This window comes from Hypoxylon fragiforme (genome assembly GCF_022984875.1).
Source record: "Hypoxylon fragiforme strain CBS 206.31 chromosome Unknown GGS25scaffold_7, whole genome shotgun sequence".
Lineage (NCBI taxonomy): Eukaryota > Fungi > Ascomycota > Sordariomycetes > Xylariales > Hypoxylaceae > Hypoxylon > Hypoxylon fragiforme.
The window spans coordinates 1,089,363-1,107,291 of record NW_026054762.1 but is presented as its reverse complement, the minus strand read 5'-3'; the positions used below and the strand labels follow the sequence as shown (position 1 = coordinate 1,107,291).

At 49.3% G+C, this 17,929-nt stretch overlaps 6 protein-coding genes across 6 annotated transcripts; 3 read left to right on the top strand and 3 right to left on the bottom strand.

The window, feature by feature from the left end:
* Positions 1-1,021: 1,021 nt before the first annotated feature.
* GGS25DRAFT_523594 (FAD/NAD(P)-binding domain-containing protein) lies at positions 1,022-3,528 on the top strand (the record flags this gene model as incomplete). Its single annotated transcript, XM_049264452.1, has 6 exons — positions 1,022-1,417; positions 1,579-1,829; positions 1,928-2,076; positions 2,172-2,510; positions 2,585-2,831; positions 2,925-3,528. 6 exons carry the CDS (start codon positions 1,022-1,024, stop codon positions 3,526-3,528), a joined length of 1,986 nt encoding a protein of 661 aa, XP_049114583.1.
* Positions 3,529-4,344: 816 nt separating this feature from the next.
* Positions 4,345-5,939, bottom strand: GGS25DRAFT_533110 (uncharacterized protein; the record flags this gene model as incomplete). Its single annotated transcript, XM_049265647.1, has 8 exons — positions 4,345-4,453; positions 4,529-4,657; positions 4,746-4,770; positions 4,844-5,272; positions 5,325-5,373; positions 5,431-5,551; positions 5,603-5,711; positions 5,780-5,939. The coding sequence occupies 8 exons, from the start codon at positions 5,937-5,939 to the stop codon at positions 4,345-4,347; spliced, it is 1,131 nt and encodes a 376-aa protein (XP_049114582.1).
* An 809-nt stretch (positions 5,940-6,748) lies between these two features.
* On the bottom strand, positions 6,749-9,495 carry GGS25DRAFT_498612 (putative iron reductase domain protein). The gene is made up of 3 exons (XM_049261718.1): positions 8,139-9,495; positions 7,848-8,035; positions 6,749-7,746 (listed from the first exon to the last, which is right to left on the bottom strand). Exons 1-3 carry the CDS (start codon positions 9,030-9,032, stop codon positions 7,398-7,400), a joined length of 1,431 nt encoding a protein of 476 aa, XP_049114581.1. The 5' UTR covers positions 9,033-9,495; the 3' UTR covers positions 6,749-7,397.
* A 205-nt stretch (positions 9,496-9,700) lies between these two features.
* Positions 9,701-11,051, bottom strand: GGS25DRAFT_362685 (PLC-like phosphodiesterase). Its single transcript, XM_049258140.1, has 3 exons — positions 10,359-11,051; positions 10,002-10,300; positions 9,701-9,934 (listed from the first exon to the last, which is right to left on the bottom strand). Exons 1-3 carry the CDS (start codon positions 10,867-10,869, stop codon positions 9,875-9,877), a joined length of 870 nt encoding a protein of 289 aa, XP_049114580.1. The 5' UTR covers positions 10,870-11,051; the 3' UTR covers positions 9,701-9,874.
* A 1,202-nt stretch (positions 11,052-12,253) lies between these two features.
* GGS25DRAFT_523590 (pseudouridine synthase) lies at positions 12,254-13,702 on the top strand (the record flags this gene model as incomplete). Its single annotated transcript, XM_049264451.1, has 1 exon — positions 12,254-13,702. One exon carries the CDS (start codon positions 12,254-12,256, stop codon positions 13,700-13,702), a length of 1,449 nt encoding a protein of 482 aa, XP_049114579.1.
* A 1,532-nt stretch (positions 13,703-15,234) lies between these two features.
* GGS25DRAFT_362645 (uncharacterized protein) lies at positions 15,235-17,284 on the top strand. Its single transcript, XM_049258139.1, has 4 exons — positions 15,235-15,995; positions 16,085-16,351; positions 16,421-16,732; positions 16,795-17,284. Exons 1-4 carry the CDS (start codon positions 15,878-15,880, stop codon positions 16,944-16,946), a joined length of 849 nt encoding a protein of 282 aa, XP_049114578.1. The 5' UTR covers positions 15,235-15,877; the 3' UTR covers positions 16,947-17,284.
* Positions 17,285-17,929: the final 645 nt, after the last annotated feature.

Sequence of the window (17,929 nt, the reverse complement as noted above, 5' to 3'; positions counted from 1 at the left end):
TGCATGCCTACCTACCCACCCATAGACTGCACGGCGAAATGAAACTAACCTGGCCCGACATCCAACCCGCATGAAGGCGCGCGGGATACCTACCTACCTACCTAGGCCGCAGCAAGAAGACCAAGCCCCCCCCCTGCCATAAGTAAAGAGACCTTTGCTTGCCTTGCGCGCGAAAAAAGAAAAGAGATATCGGAAGCTTCGGCAGCAAATCGCATGACCGGCGTGGAGATGGGATCTCGCGTCTTCGCTTTCGCGGACCCGGATATACGACCGCAACGCTGGCACGAGGCGAAGGGTGTAGTTGGGGAGGGGGGAAGCTCCACTGTGGCCGCGTCGGTATGTCGGAAAGCGGAGGAGGGTGGATATGCGCGACGACAGCGAGTGGTGGCCGGCAGGCGGGGTTGAGGCGTGGATGTGGATGTGGATGTGGAGGCGATCTACCTACCTAACCTAGGTACTTACAAAGAATACCTCCTATCAACTCGACATCGACGAACCCATGAATCTCTGGCTTTTTCTTGGAGGATGTAGGTACTTGAGAGCCAATGAAACTACATCTGCTACCGTGGAGATAGAGATGGAGATGTAAACGCGAGTTCTCGGTAGTGGGGGCAACGGCACTAACGAGTGGTTCTATTATTGTCGCCCCTTTCGGACTCTTGGGATAGAGGACGGATGCTCGTTCGGACTGCAGTGCCACTATCTCCGCACGCAGTGCCGACGTTTCATTCTAGGGATCTATCCCCCCCCTTGCATGGATGTTGATAGATAGGTTTAGCATTGTATACCTAGTATGGTAAACTGGGTATTTATACTCAAGTATTGTGAGTTGAGGTCTTGACGATTTGTCACCCCTTGCATCGTGCGCATTTGTGTTTGATTGGCCAGAGGCATCTTATAGTCGACAACACTCATCTACCTAGGCAATATACCATCTAGTGAGTATAGCAAGATGACCTGCCAGTGTCCGAGTAGTCTAATAGATCCAGTAGCCACACACAGAACCCAGCAACCAAACAAGATGCCCTCCCTAACGCTTCCCCCCGAATACCCTCCCCGCGCCGATCTCCGCGCCGACATCTCCAAACCCCTCCCCTTCATAGCCCATCCTTTCTCCTCCTCCTCCTCCATAACCCCCGCCGAAGCCACCAGCTATGCCTCCGCCCTCCTCGCCGCGTTCAACGACGCCACGCACGCAGGCGATGCCAAGAAGCTGGCTGACTGCTTTTATGAGGGGCAGGCGTATTGGAGGGATATACTCGCGCTGACGGCGCATTGGCGGACGTTTGAGAGGCCGGGGGTTATTGCGGCGGCGTGGGTGGAGATGGTGGCGTTGAGGGGGGTGAGGGGGGATGTGGAGGAGATGACGGGGAATGGGAATGGGGGAGCGAGGTTTGTGAGGGCGTCGGATACGCTGGTGAGTGAGTATTGGGGGATTTCTTTTAGAGCCCCTTGATCTGTTGCTCGTAGTTCGATGTAACGGTCTCATAGGTACCGACCTGGTACTGTTGATAAAAAAAAAGGGGGGGGGGTTGGTTTTAGGAAAGTAAAAGCTTCTAATACTAAGAGGAAACGCAGCAATTCATCGAATGCGACATCTCCTTCACGACCATCCAGCCCGCGGCAACCTGCGGCGGGAAGCTGGTGCTCCTGCCTGTGAAGACGACGGGCAAGGAAACGCTGGAGTGGAAGATCTGGGTGTTGCGGACGTGGATCGAGAGCCTGGGCGTGCAGGCTGAGGACGAGAAGTTGTTGAAAGCACCGGGGCTGGAGCTGGATGATTTGAAGACGATTGAGACGGATGTTGTGGTTGTGGGGGGTGGAAGCGCGTAAGTTGTTGACCTGGAAGTTATACTGCTGCCATCCACCCTTTGGTGAGATACGGCATGGGTGAGTTTGGTTGACTGACTTGGGCCCCTCGCAATAGGGGAATCACGATATCAGCGCGCCTCAAAGCGCTGGGAGTGGAAAGCGTCGTGATCGATAAAAACCGCCAGGCTGGCGATAATTGGCGGTCGCGGTATGATTGCTTGAAGCTGCATGTGCCGACGTCGAACTGCGAGATGCCTTACCTCGGTACGTGCTTGCCTATCCATCTACTTACCTACTTACGAAGGGCAGTACACGATATGCTCCCGTTTCGAAACTGACATCAAAACACCAACGCTTAGGTTACAGCAAAGAGCTGCACACCCCCCACCTCCTAACCCGAGAAGAACTCGCAGACCACCTCGTGAAATACGTCGCGGAGTTTAACCTGAACCTCCTCAACTCGGCCGCGATCCAGACCACTACGTACGACACGGTGACCAAGCGATGGACGGTGGAGATTCATACGCCGAGTGGCAGGAAGACGATCGTGGCGAAGCAGCTTATACAGGCGACGGGAATTGGAGCACAGAAGCCTTACTTGCCGTCTATAGCTGATGCGGACAAGTATAGGGGGATTAGTGTGCACTCGGTGGATTATAGGAATGCGGAGGAGCTGGCGAAGCGAGGTGCCAAGGCGAGTTTGCTCCTTTCTGGCGTGGCTCCTTTTCGCCGTGTTTCTCCTACTTCTAACGCAAAACCCCATAACAGTCAGCGATCGTAGTCGGCTCCGCCAACACCGCCTTCGACATCATGAGCGACTGCCACCGCGCCGGGCTGCAGACGACCATCGTGGCGCGGTCGCCCACCTATCTCTTCCCCGTGCAGTACATCTTCAGGGCATTGGCCCTGTTCGACCAGATACCGCTCGAGCAGGCCGACAGGGCGATGGCGACTTTCCCGACGGCGGTGGAGGGCGAGCTGATACGGGCGTTGTTCGCGCGGCTGGCGGAGGCGGAACCGTATGTATCTGTCATCCATCCCCTTTTCTGAGAAGAAAAAGAAAAGAAAAAAAACAAAAACTCACTAACCCCTTTTGCTTTTCATAAAAATAGCGACCGCTACACCGCCCTCGCTAAAACCGGCTTCCCCCTCATCGACAGCCGCCACCCCGACGCGAACCTCCAGCACTACCTCGCCGAGCGCGCCGGCGGCCACTACATCTCGTTCGATGCCGACGTTGCGCTCTTGGCCGAGGGGAAGGTAGGCGTAAAAGCTAATGTGGAGCCTGCTGCTTACACGAGTACGGGGTTGAGGTTTAGCGATGGGACGACGGTGGAGGGGGATGCGGTGGTGTGGTGTACGGGGTTTGCGGATAGGGATGTTAGGGGAGTTTGTGGGGATATACTTGGCGGCGGTAATGGTGGCGATGGTGACAATGGTAGCAATGGTCATGGTAATGGTGATAGCGGTACTGCGCCAACGAAGCTAGGGCCCCGAGACATCGCGGCCCGCGTCGACGCTACCTGGGCCGTCGACGCCGAGGGCGAGATCCGCGGCATGTATAAGCGCCATTTGCGCATGGAGAACTACTGGGTTGTGGGAGGCCCGTTGGCGCATCAGCGCTGGGGGTCGCGGGCGCTCGCGCAGCAGATTAAGTTGGCTTTGGAGGGGTTGTTGCTGCCTGCGTATCGGGATACGCCGAAGGTGGTTGGATAGGTAAAGGGATTCGAGGTGGTTTTGGAGCTTATTTGGTGTTGTGGATGTGTTCGTGATAGTTATTTATCATAGGTAGAAGGGAGAAGTGACGAAGTCATCGTATTCAAAAAGGAACAGAAGGAGGTAGAAAATAATAAAAAAGAAAGAAAAAGAAATGAAAGAAATGAAAGGAAGGACAAAAAAGCTCAGGCGCAGGTTCTATCCGAAAGGCAATTGTCCAGAACAAACCAGCCAAGTTTGTCGCCATGCCGCGGAATCGAACCCTATGCCTTACGAAAAACCCGTGAGGAATTTTTCATAGCCCTGTCAGGTCTCATACCACTGCGCCAAATGGCTATTTGGAACCGTGGAGTGGGATCGGGGGTACTAGGGGACACAAATTTTAGGTCTATAAGTCTTACTCGGGGACAGTGTGGGTGGTAAGGGTAGGGGGGTGGGTGACGACGGTGAGGTTTGGGATGGCTGCCTGAGGGAGCAAATTTATTGTGGGTACGTGCACGCAGTAAACTACCTACCTAGCTAGTGCCTACCCCTAGGTACCTTGGTACCTTAGTAGGTACGTATGTTTGTGGGCCTTGGAGAGTATGACCTTGAGTGGTGAAAGGTTCATCAGTTCGACAATTACATTCTGTGGACTTGCATTGCGTGTTCATGGCGTTGAATAGATATTTGATCATATTCCCACTTAGGTAGGTATCAAATTAACTCTCGACTTCTAGGCCATGGAGAGACCCAGTAGGCACCAACTACCTACACAAGGTACACCTACCTACACCTTCGTGGCCCAGAGGTCGAAAGTACTACCTACTACCTACATCAAGCTGTAGCTGTCACCGGCCCAACATCATCAGCACCGTACCACCCCCCGAACCTCGAACACGCCGTGGCGCTTGCCTTGTTCGTCGATGTCTTGTACTTGGTTATCCTAATCTTTGTCAGCAAAACTGTAAAGACACATGGGGGAGACAGGGAAATTTTATTATTTAGGGGGGATACTCACTCGAGCCAAATCGTAGCTTCTACGTGCGTCGTTGAGTACCCGACATTAGTCTGCGTAAAGGTGGTGTAAGGCGCGGTGAGGGTCACGGTAGGCCCGTTGTCATCGCAGACGGTTGAGGGAGGAGGTGTTCTGTGAAGTGGTTAGATTTTGAGTTTTGATATGAATGATTCGATCCATCCAAGAACTTAGGTATGCAAATGTGATATGCCCAACTTACATAATAGCTGTGATAGTTTTGAAGACTACAGTTGAACAAGGTTGTCAGCATGTGTAATATCTTCTTTGCTCGAGATACTCTTTCTGTCCAGTACTCACCTTCCTCCGTAGTCGTCTCTGCCGGCACGGTAGTCACACTGGTTATCGTAGCGGTATATGTCGTCTCAATGACAGTCACAGTCGTTGTTGCCGCCACGGCAGCCACATCCCGCTTCCTAGTCTCTAGCACTTCGTCTGGGACTGGACTTCCACCAGTACCCGGTGGGAGGCAGAGGAATCCGATACATATGGAAGGTTGAGGGTCGGGTACGCGAGTGATGATGTGGCAATAAGCCGTCTTGGTTACCGTCGTGGTCGTCTCACTGGTCACTTCTTCGTCGGTGACGGTTCGCGTGATCGTATATGTGCTCGTCACCGTGGGTGCCTTTGGTGTGAAGGTTGTTGTATGGGTTATCCCTGCGCAAGGCGCGGTAACAGTTCCTGCGGGTAGAACGATGGTTTTTGTCTGGGCGATGGTTTTGTATACCGCTGTGAACGGGTCAGATCTCTATCAATGGATCGATGGACATGATATTCATACTTGTTGCATTGGGTGTACTAGTGATACCGACGGTCACAGTTGGTGTTGCCTTTGCTTAGATTAGTATGTGCTAGAGTTGTTAAACGTCCACATCTCGTGTCCTTACCGTGATGATAATCGTGGCGGGCGAGCCGACGGTGAGGGCGACTGTTCTCTGGACGCCAATCTTATTCCCTGATATTATAATCTTGTATAAACCAGAGGTCATGGCAGCATATTCAATTTCACTAGAAATAGTAAGATTCCTGTTCATTATAGGCACATATTGGGAGTCTTACCATGTGGAAGCGACCTGTTCTCCGGCGGGCGTCGTATTGATCGCAGAGCATGGTATTCGATCGCCATTGGGATTTACCAGTACTGGGTTCACCAACTCCTGCTCGCACCCTATAACATCATTATTAGTGTCTGGGTACCATATACATCGGATTGTCAGATTGGAGGTGAGTAAATACCCTGGAAAATCGTCGAAAATGTAAAATTCTCATGTGAAGATGTATCGATGTCGTATGAGCCGCCATTCACGTAGTCAACGCCGTAACTGCTGCATTGCGCAACAGCTCCTAGGGCGAAAAGCCCTATAAAGAACAAAATCCTCAGAAATTTGGAAGCCATTCTCCTCTGTTTGAACCCCAAAGTTCTGCGCACTAGTAATTACCTCGAATTGCGAAATACCAACTCACGATACGATGTACTGCTTGCTATCCTTTTGTACGTCTGGTCGATACAACATCAATTTTTAAAATTGGTCTAGTACGTCCTAATAGTATGAGGATCTCATGGTTCCTAATAATAGAGAGAGAGGATGGAGCCCAAGACGTTGCAAGCTCCTACGATTACGTGCGATGGAGTACTAGACCTACCTGGTAGGAACCATATACCAGGTACTGATATACATATCCGGTAAAGAGTCACACAAAATGCCGTGAAGCTATATAGGCTCAATTCAGCCGGCACCACGGGCGTTTCTGGACCTTGGAAAACTCGGCTAGACCACGTAAGGCGCCCGCCTAGATTCAATGGGCAACTGGTAGGATGCAACTCAGCGCCATCAGCTGGAAGCACAATGGTAGGCCACTGAATAAATATAGCTTGAATACTGGCTAGGCGCGTCCATTTATTCTAATAGGTGCGATGACGACGTATGCTTTCTTTTCTGGTGCATTTCGGTGTTGTAGTACCTGACCCAGAATAGGGGTAAACACCGCCGCTAATGTTTGAGTTGAAATAGGGCCAACAATCGTATGTTAAGACTAAAAGACTGTGTTAAAATACTCATAATATTTGAAACAATATCATTACTTAGGTAACTAAGGAGAAAATATGACCGGCCCGAATTCCTGTAGACATTGGTAGAAACCTATTTTGCCAGAAGAACCCTGGCTAATAGTTTTTTTTTTTTTTTTTTTTTTTTTTTTGGTGTACTCATACTTATCTAACGAAGTACTATGTTGGAGAAAGTTAGGTTAGGCGCATGTTACCCGCGTCACGCGAGATCTTGTGGGCTCGATGATCCTACAATCCACAAGTTGATATATCCATAGAACAGACGATCCCCCATCGGCTGTTGGTTTTGGTGCCGATCTCGTTCTGAATCCTCGTGCTAAAATCTCATATCAACCGCGAGAGCTGAATACCCATTGGCGCTCCATTTCAAAAGGAAAGAAAAAGATAGGCAAGTAATGTAGATAATACCCAGCATATAGGTATGGAGGAGTTGGCGGTGGCCTATCGAGGAAGGGAAATCGAACGGAAAGGCAAAATGCGCATCGAGGGCTGATGACCCTCAGGCGAGACAGTCTTTATAGTGTACGTAAAGACAGTTGAGATAAAGTTGTCGATATTGTCTCAGATTACTACCTAGACACCTAGGTCTCTAGGAGGTTGCTATTTATTCGTACTCTCTGCCACTCCCTAACCAAACTCATTTTGTTGACTGCCAAAGTGCCCCGTACCTAATTTCCCTGAGGTGCCTTACATAAACCGTGTCTCGAACACCCCTCCCAAAACGCCGACAATAATGCATCTCAAACCTACCCGGTAACATGAACCCTTCGTAAAGCCTCCCCATCATCACACATACTCCCGTGCGTTCTGCTGCGGCCCTAGATGCGCTCCGCGAAAGGGCGCATATGAGCTCATGGCGGGGATACTCTGGTTCTGGCCCGGCCTTCCCGGACCCCCGCTCCCAGCTGACACTGTAACGCTGCTGCCGTGCCCGGCCTGCGCATCCGGCGCCCGCCACGGCTCCATCGTGTACCCGCCGCTCGGCTCACCAGCAGCGCCGGCCTCCTTGCTCTTCTTCCACCGCTTCTGGATGAACTTCTTGGTCACGAGGATGAGGATCATGGCGGGGAAGAGGAAGAGCACGAGTCCGGCGAGGACGTAGTTGTATTGGGGTGATTGGGCGAGGGGGAAACCGCTGGGGTGGGTTAGTAAGAGTTTTTTTTGGCATTTTTAGGAATAGGAGGAATAGGGGGAGGAGAGAGGGGGAAGATGAGAGTAGGTGATAGGGAGACTTACAGAAAGCCGTTAGCAACCCCCATGACGACAATCACGCGGCCCAGCCAGACGTGGATAGGGGCCATCTTAGTCGTCTGCTGCAACTTCTTGAAGTTGCGATGGTGCAGGTATCCCAGTGCGAACTGGACGAAGATGAAAATGAAGATGAGGATGCCGATAACCTGGTGGGCGGTGTTGAATTTCTTGGACTATCGACGGACGAGTTAGCATGCCGAACGACCTTAAGACAACCCCCCCCCCCCCCTCTTCCACCTGGTCTAAATTCCTCATGTAGCATGGAGCGCAACTTACCCGATTATAAATCTTGCTGACATCAAACCCAAGGCCTGACCCAATGATCGTAAAAACAAGCGCAACCCCTTGATTGATCCCATGCCAGCGCACCCAATTCCCCAACCTCAGCACAAACATGCCGAACGGGTACATGCCCACGAACACCAGCACCATGACCACCGCGTGCGCAACCGCCACGCTATCCTTCTTCCCCTCCTTCGCAAACCCCTGCACCGCGCCCACCAGCGCGCTGTCCTGCGAGCGGTCGATCGCCGGCACCCCCGCGGCGCCCGTCGCGCGCCGCATGTCCAGCGTGAACGACCCGTAGCTGTAGTGCATCCTGAGCGGCGCGTCCGGCGCGTCGCTCTTCAGGCGGCCGCCCGCCTCGCCCGTCGCGTACACCATCGGCTGCGCCGCGCTCTCGACGTCCACCTTCCCCGCGGACCACCGGCGGCAGTTCGCGCATCGCCCGTTAAAGACGTACGTCGTCCCGTTGTCGAGCCCCGTTCCCGGCAGCGCCTCGATCCTGATGTCGGGCGCGAAGACGGGCTCGGAGTGGCCCGTCGCGATCCGCGGGGACAGCGTCACGTTCTGCCCCGAGGCTGACGGGTACGCGATCAGCATTAGCGAGCTCGCCATGTGCGCGGAGCCGAGGCCGATGGCGCCCCAGCTTACGTCTGTGGGCAGCAGGAGGGTGAAGAATAGGTCTTGGGTGGTGGAGTTGTCGTCCGGGACGTTGAGGGCGAAGGCGAGGTCGCGGGTTGGCGTGATGAAGACCGAGGCTGCGGTTGTGCTGGTGTTGGTGCTGGTGGGGATGACGGTTACGTCTTGGGCGTGGGAGGATGTGGCGAGGAAGGAGAGGACTGCCGATGAAGCCAGGCCCAGCCGGCTGAGTATATTAGAGATTCTCATTTTCAATAAGTGAGTGTTTTGGTATAAATAAGGAAATGTATAGGTATGATTGTGAAATGTCTAGCCCGGCGTCAAGCCCAAGGTATAGGTAGTATCTAGTATATAATAAGGACTGTCTTGTATTAAGAAAATATCACAACCCCCAGACCAGGACGAAGAAAACGACAAAATGAAATCGTAACGCTTTGATGATATGTAGAATAGAGAAGGAAAAAGTAGAGAAAAATGACATAGAAGTAATCATTCCCTCCTCCCATATTTAATTCATGGTACACGCATGCTCCCGCGCCTCAGGCCCGAACATCGTGATGTATCTACCTATTGGATATACGCCAAGCCCACATCCCAACCCGGCGGTTAGCTACAGATCTCCACTCTTTTCAAATTCACTAACAATGATTGGCCAAACTCTAAAACTCTTTTACCGTAATGCAACGACCTCCATTGGCTATGGCCGCGAGTTTAAAGGCTTCACCAAGCCTACAACCGCCTAGATCCATGCAAGTGGCCTCCCCTATTTATAGCCGCCCGTACATTTTACACGCCGCTGAAGAGATCGGGGTATGACACAAACGCGCCCATTCCCAATGTGGAGGAAATATCTGTATGCTCTGAAGATCATCAAAACGATTGGGTTGTTTTGTTACAATAGTCTGCTAGGTTAGATATGTATGAACCAAATATTTCCCAATGTTACCCTTTTGCTCCAAATGTACAAATAAATGCCGATATATCCTACACCTGTACCAATCAAATCCCAGCTAAATACCAATATTGAAGTATGTTCACATAAGAATAATATCGCGGGGGCGGGGCTCAGCTGTTTCAAGCCCATGGCAAACTCATAGTCCGTTAAGTTGGGTTTGGGCTGCTATCGTGTCTCCTACGCTTACGAAGTCAAGCTGTGCAGAACGGTTAGTGATATTTGAACGGCCGTTAGATACTTAGTTCTGTTAAGGCATTACTAACCAGTACCACATTCGGAACCCGGCCATAGTTTTTCTTGCAAATATCGACTTGTGCAGTGATGGATGCTACCGAGTTAGTGTCCCGAGCATGAATTGCATCTGGGATTAAAACATCAGGGAAGATCTCAATATTCAAGTTGTGATTGACAAGAAACATCCGACCGTCAGCCGAAGCCCCTGAGGGCCTGTCAATGTTGCACTGAGAAGTGAGCTGATCCTCTGTTGGGTCGAAGGGAGTCTCGAAATAGTACGCAAATTCATCTAAGATGTATGGGACCTTGGAAGTATCCATGTTGTAGTCTGCTCAAGTCAGTTAGCTTCATCAAATCCGCATTTTCACAGTAGGAGCGGCCCGTACCCATGAATACCACTACTCTTTTCCCGCTGGAGATCATATCTCCCAATGTCGGCCAGTCTGCTAAGCTTAGTAGCTTTTCGGGAGTAAAAACGTATGCATCTAGCCCAGTCGCCTTGAAGATGTCTCCGTATATATTGATGTCAATAGCATCAGGATTTGTAATGAGTAGTGTAACAACCTCATTCGCGTGACCATCGACCCAAGCCTTTATGCTTGCCAAGTAGTCATGTAGCGAGCCTGCATCTTCTAGGATGCAGGACGTGTGGCACATCTCGGGAGCCCCATCTTTTTCTTGGGTTTGTGCCTGAAGGAACCGCACGCCTTGGTCTAACTGTTGGGTCGGTGTGGTGTATTGGTTGTCGGCTGGGCCAATTCCAACGAAGGGAGAGTTGTGAGCTCCCACGAAAGTGACATTGCTATATGGCTGGCTGCACAGCTCGGCATGGCCATTGCAGTCCACTGCTAGAGAGCCTGCCACAAGGGCAAGAGTCAATAAAGCGGCACGACGCATACTGCGATTAGGTACTGGTGTGAATAGTGATTAAGTAATACAATAACTGTTTAACTTGGGTGACAAAGAATGATATGAAATATAGGTAAATACAAACAGGAATGTAAACAATAAAGAATGAATGGTGAATAACCGCCTCCTATTTATTAATAGATATAGATTAGAACGGAGCTCATCATGAACCTTCACATCGGCGTGCCATGCCCTTGATTAAATAACAATTGCGATCATGTTGGTAGGACGCATGAGAGCATTGACAAGGAACAAACGACAGACGAATGAGGATCGTAGGATGAATGATTAGGGTCCCGAGACTCTTTCACTTCAAGACAAACCATTATCAAGGTTCCTTTCTTACCACGTGCCTATAACATGCGGACGGCCAACCCGATAGAGACATTGTGAAATCCAAGACTTCCAAGGCTATGAATAAGTAGATACCTACTACTACTATGTAGGTAGGTGTCAATCTGCTGTTGTCTGAGGGGTTGTCTCGTAGCGAATCGGGCCTTGCAAATTCGAACAATAAACAGGCCCAGATAAACCATATCGAATAGGATGCTGGATCTGACCCACGATGGCAGGGATCCCCCACCACCGGCGTCTCTCAAGCAAGGCAACCAATTTCTTATGTCTGGCGATGTTGCAATGATCTGGATTGCAACCTGCGAGAGAGAGAGGGATGATTCTACTTTAGGAAGGACAATACCAACCTATGGCATTGTACTTTTATACTTTTAGGCAATCATGGTTTGTCGTTTATGAGCCTCACCTGCAGTGCTCTTGACTTATGAGGAATTGAGGAAACCTCAATGGTGAATCAGCTGCGCAGTTGTGAGACCTTATGCGAATCAGGCAATCATGGGTGATAAATAGCTCGTCTCGTGTACTTTTCACGATGATCCATGATACTTGGCTTTCTGTAGTAATATATCCTGCATGGCAAATATCATATTGTCTCGTCTTGTTAAAATAAAAAACTTGAAATTGTTTGAAAAGGTAAAAAGGCCGAACAGCTGGCTCGTAGATTTTATTAGGGTTACTACTAGGCACGCTAGTAACTAACTAAGGTTAGTTATGTAAGCAATCAAATCGTAGATACAGATCTGTTCAGCGTTCCCTGGTCTGTTCCCTGGTCTGTTCCTGGATTTACTGCCTCATGTCACCGCCAAAAAATATTAATCATTGCTGGTTTGTCCTGCAAGGTTAGGACCCCGCAACGATCGCAACGAGTAATCGACCCCCGAAGTGTGAAAGGCGACTGGCGACCACTGCAATGATTTACATGTACAATACATGACTTGTTACTTTATCACAATTCACTATAATCTCCTAGACTTATATGAACTGCATAAGGCAGGCATTTCGGCAAGTTCGGCGCATCATGAGTTACATCGAGGAAGCTTCGTCGACGATGCCTTCTGCCCCAATCAACCCAGCCAATCTACCCGAGAACGAGCAAATACCCATTACTAAGAAAAAAAGGGCCCCCAAAGGAAAGAGGCAAGACAAAAACCTCATTCAAGATACTTCATTCGAAAATATACGACCACCACCTTATTACTTTGAAGGTGGTCTGCGACGTGTTGCTCCCTACCATTTTACGTATAAAACATGGTGCAAAATGCGATGGAGAGGCAGAAAACTTCTGGATGTTTTCGAGAGCGAATTCAGGGATCGTCCGATAGCATATTATAAGAATGCCATGGAGACGGGTCAAATCCGCGTCGACGGTAAACCCACTACCCCAGACCATATTCTCCAGAATGGAGAATTGGTATCGCATACAATACATCGGCACGAGCCACCCGTTACAGCCGATCCGATAGGAATAATTCATGAGGACGATGACATGATTGTGGTAAACAAGCCTTCTGGCATACCAGTCCATCCTGCAGGAAGATACAGCTTCAACTCGGTCATCGAGATTATGAGGGCCGAGAGGGGCCCGGAATGGATTGCGTATACTTGCAATCGGCTTGATAGGCTGACTAGCGGGATCATGTTTGTTGCGAAACACCGCAAGGCAGCTGAACTTCTAGGCAATCAGATCGTGCAAAGAAGTGTGCGCAAGGAGTATGTTGCCAGGGTAATAGGTAATTTCCCTGACGAGGAGGTGGTGTGCAACCAACCATTACTTCAAATATCCCCGAAGCTTGGGTTGAACCGTGTACGAGCATCTGGAAAAACCGCTCGGACTGTCTTCAAAAAGCTCGCTTATTATCCACCGCGTGAGCCTCGGAAACAAGAGAACAGTGAAGATCTCGTGGTATCGGAGGAGGGCACCGAGGACAAGAGTAGGCCGTGGTTGCAGAAAGAGGGATACTCCATCGTACGGTGCCTCCCGGTTACGGGTAGGACTCATCAAATACGAGTCCATCTACAACATTTAGGACACCCCATTCAAAATGATCCTATTTATGCTAATCAAAGAGTGTGGGGCGCTAAACTTGGTTACAATGATCCCGATGCTCTTGAAAACACAGACGACGATATCATCACGCGCCTTGATCGTATGGGAAAGGAGGAGGTCGCAGATGCGGTTGCTTACCACGACGAAATGGTGGATGAATATTACAAGAAGAAGGCGGAGAAGATGTCTGGTGAGCTCTGCAAAATTTGCGATACGCCGTTATACACAGACCCGGGGCTGCAAGAGCTCTCCTTGTGGCTACATAGTCTGCGATATGAAGACGCAGGTGGTAGTTGGAGTTATGTCAGTCCTCTTCCCAACTGGGCTCTGCCTCCATCTGGCGTATCGGGACCGACAGAAGTAGGAGGCATGGAAGAACTAGTGTCAGCAGTAAAAGACGTCAATCCAGAGATTGCGTGATTCGCAGCTTGCTGTCGACAGCTTGCCAGCTAGTCGGATAAACAATGTCACGCCCAGCTGGTTTAAATGGAGAACACGCCAAGGCATCTTACCTACTACCTTTCCCGTGCTCGCCCACTATGAGAATATTATGATTACTCTAGCGAGACACTTAGTTTCGGCTGCGGAACTATGCGGCCTAACTCTCCCCAAGTGCATTATAAATGCATTACAATTATAGTGAGCCCCGTATCTCATAGCTAGCTGACTACCTAGTAGAGTGAGACTTATGTACTAAGGTATCTTAGATATCTACCTTGGTACTTATCAGCTGCAACGACGGGCTTTTCATCTCTATCAACTTATGGGGATGGGGATCACAAGATTCCACTGAAAAGCACATATATACTCGGATTCAAGTCATCGTTACGCACGAAGGTTCTTCATTGACTCCCATCCTGATCACTATCCGATGCAATTCTTCACGATACTTCATAGAAAGGATGGGGCCATTACCTACGAATGCTTCCCATTCATGACTTCCTAGGCACGGCATACGCGTATAGATAGATCGCAATGATGCATCCTGCATTTTATGCGCACCGATTACCTAGGAGGGTCTGTGGCTAGCTACCGTTAGAGGCATCTGGCATGAAGGTCCCTTAAAAGCTTTTAAATTTCTAAGCCTCTCGATTTCTCCCAGCTTATTCTCCACTCTAATCTACTATGGATCGCCATTAGATCTCGGATGCGAACCGGATTGTCGGTATTCGGCCCCTCCCCTATTCTCAAAACGTCTTGGTAACAAAAATGCGAAATGCCTAACTACAGTCCATAACCTTTGGAAAGTTTGTACTGATGTATACATCCCCTTAGGCTTGCTGGGTAGTATGAGGCTATCGTCAACCATTTCGCCCACTCATATAGCTACTTACCTAGTTGGTACAGCATCATATATTTATATACCGCAATCATTTAAGATTATATTTTACCAAACCTTCGTTAACAGCCTGTGTATAGTAACATCTATCTCTCGCTGTCGGGATATCTGATAGTCCCTATCAAAATGACTATAATTTCTGTCACCACAAATATCACTACCCCGGGAACAAGATTCGTTCATGTGCCAACCTCACTCCGAAGCATGTCTCGCTTATTATCTTTGAGCTATACTCTGAGATTTCAAACGAACCAACTCGATATCTCCCAGAATATCAGATAGTATCATTAAGCGTATGCAGTACAGCCTAGCGGGATGAATTTGATGTCATTCTTCTCTCCATTATGTGGATGCTTATTCTCTTTGAGGGGGGGTGGTTATTTTTCTTCACTTTTTTCTTAACGAAGCTAAAGAACTAAAGATGTCTAGTATCTAGATGGATCAGTAGGGAGAATTCTCCGGTAACATATCTACAAATCGTTTATCTCCGTACAGGGATGCCTAACCGTAACAATTCGGCTTCACCACATCTCCTTTTAGTTACGACCCTAGGTATAGCACTCTGCTTACTCATATCTAGGGCGATTTCCACCGGTACATATCGAGTGGCGTAGCGTAAAGTCTATTTGGGACCCCTGGCCTTGTTCACAACATTCCTCCTTTACAGATCGAGTCGAGAATAGCGTCCCCCCTAAGCCTCAGTACTATGGTGTAGCACTAATTGGCCATTCCGATAACTAGAATAGGACTGTCAACATTACATACCCATCCCATGCTAGGAAATAGCGATGCTTAAGGTTCAGACGGGACATTGTCCGGGGATTTAGGGATGTGGCCGTTAGCAACGCCACCAGCGAACTCTCCTATTCGTTGTGTCTACCCGTAGGCATTCTGTGAGTGGTCCGGGAGGATGCTAGCTCCCTTGGTGCTCTTTGGGTATCCATGGATGTGCTGTATTCCTGTAACTCATCTGTAATCAAGTCAACTAAGAATACCAGGAGCTCCTCCACTCATTATAGAGAGAATGACTCTATGATCGAAGCTATGGAATGGCGGTTATATGCTAACAGCATTTTCACCCAATGAGTTCACCTGCTTGACCTTCTCCATGTCTATATAATAACTTCCCATCTGGCCCAATTCTTTATATCTGGGAATGTTTCCATTTTATATTACCAATCACATTATTATATCTGATTCTTAAGACTCACTACCATCTTAACTACTATTATTCAGTACAGTTGTTGCTGTCAGGCATGTCATCTAGCACGCCGTCTAGTCCCAACTATACATCTTTCCTAAGCTTTGACGCGGGAATGTCTAACTCTTCAAAACCTACGGGGGATATCACGAACAAGGGAGGGAAGCGCAAGGGTAAGTCTTTTTGCTTCCATCTTGCATCTTTAAAGTCTCGCCCTGCATGCATGCATGATCAAAGCAAGCTGCTGACCCAACAGTCTTAGGAAGCAGAAGTGTATCGACTCTCACTCCCTCGCAGCTCTCACGGAAGCGCGCCAATGACCGTGAGGCTCAAAGGGCCATTCGGGCCCGCACAAAGGAACACATCGAGAGCCTCGAGCGAGAAATAGAGGACCTGCGCAGCCAGCAGAGCCGTGATCAGATCGTCCAGAACCTGCTTCGCAAAAACCGAGCGCTGGAGGATGAGCTGCGCCGCCTTAGAGAGTGTATGGGGATACGTCATAGTGATGCCAGCGAGCAGTACCAGTCTGGTGTGTATTATCCCCTCAAGAACCGTTTTACAGCTTCCGTACCTATTTACTGACACTGCTGGGAAATAGTGTTCGACCACACTAGTCCCCGCCAGACCATGGGACAGCCCATGGCCGGCTACTCGATGATGCAAAATATCCCTTCTTATGACTCCATGCCGGATGCGACAGGGGGCTGGTCGACGGCTGTCCCTTGCTCCATCTCCTCTACCGTTTCCAGCCCGTCGTCATCGGGAGGCACAGATGACTTTGCTGGGGGTAATTATCTCTCTACATCCGGCTCGCCTACGGTCTTCGAGCGGGGGAGCTTGCCGCCTCACGCTCGGTCTCCCGTCATCTCTGGTGAGAACGGTGACGGTGGTTTTGATGATGTGAAGCCTGGTATGTATTTTTCATTCAGCCAACGTTTAAAAAAAAATTGATAACTAATGAATTCGCCTTAGACTTCGCTTGTCATCAGATCAATATGATGCCACTCACTTCGAACTACTCCTACCAACCCTGGAACCTCTACCCTACCATGCAACACTACCAAGCGCCGATGCAACTAGACCACAGTCACCAAATGCCGCAGATTGCACGATGTCAGTTTTGAGCGCCATGCCACATTGCGGGACTGGCATGTTTTTGTAAGATATGATATGGTTTAGGAGTTTTTGGCGAAATATGGCAGGAGAGCAACTTAGCCTTTGATTTTTGAAGGCTATACTTACTACAGCAGCGAGCTTCATCTGACGATGTTGGAAGGCTTTATTCAGCCCCCTTTCAATCTACCACTACACGTTTTATCTAGATGCTATATTTCTCGATAGCAACCATAAAATGGTTCGTCAGATTTGCAGATAGAGAGACAGACTACTACTACTACTACTACCAACAGAGAAGCTCATAGATTTTAACATTTTCTTGGCTTTTTTCACCACTAAAACGACATAAATCTACTTTGATGAAGATAATAAGGGGGGGGGGGGGGGGGGGGGGTTATTATTCTTCCCTACCCACCCATCCGCGGGGGTCCTCCAGCTTCTGATTTAGTTTTCGACCGGCCCCGCTGTACACTCACAGCCATTGACCGCTGCGGGTGCGGAATAATTTCATTTGGTATGGCGGGATCGTGAAAAAGAAGGGGCGCTAAGTAGTGGGGCGATCGATCTATAAGGCGGAAATTTTCCTCCCAAGCGCCATACCATATTTGGACGGCTCGGAGAATAGGGAGTTGGATGGGAAAGTGATGGATATTGAAGACGCAATTGTTTACATTCCTATCCACAGTCTGGCTAGTCTAGCCAAAAGGATATTTATTACCCAGGTACTAGAGAAGAAAAATACTTCTTGAGGAGGGGAGGATACGATACGCAGTTCACGGCGGAATGAGACGAGTTACGACTACGATGAGAATTGAAGCTGGAAGGCGGGTTTTTCCTGGTCCTTTACCAGTGGGGGGATGTTGATCATTTGGATTCTGAGAATCACATTTGAAAATAGGTAGTTTTACTTCTATATAATTGTTTCAATGATAATACATATCAATAATTTGAATTGGTACTCAAAAGTTTGCAGTAGGTATTCCAACTTTTA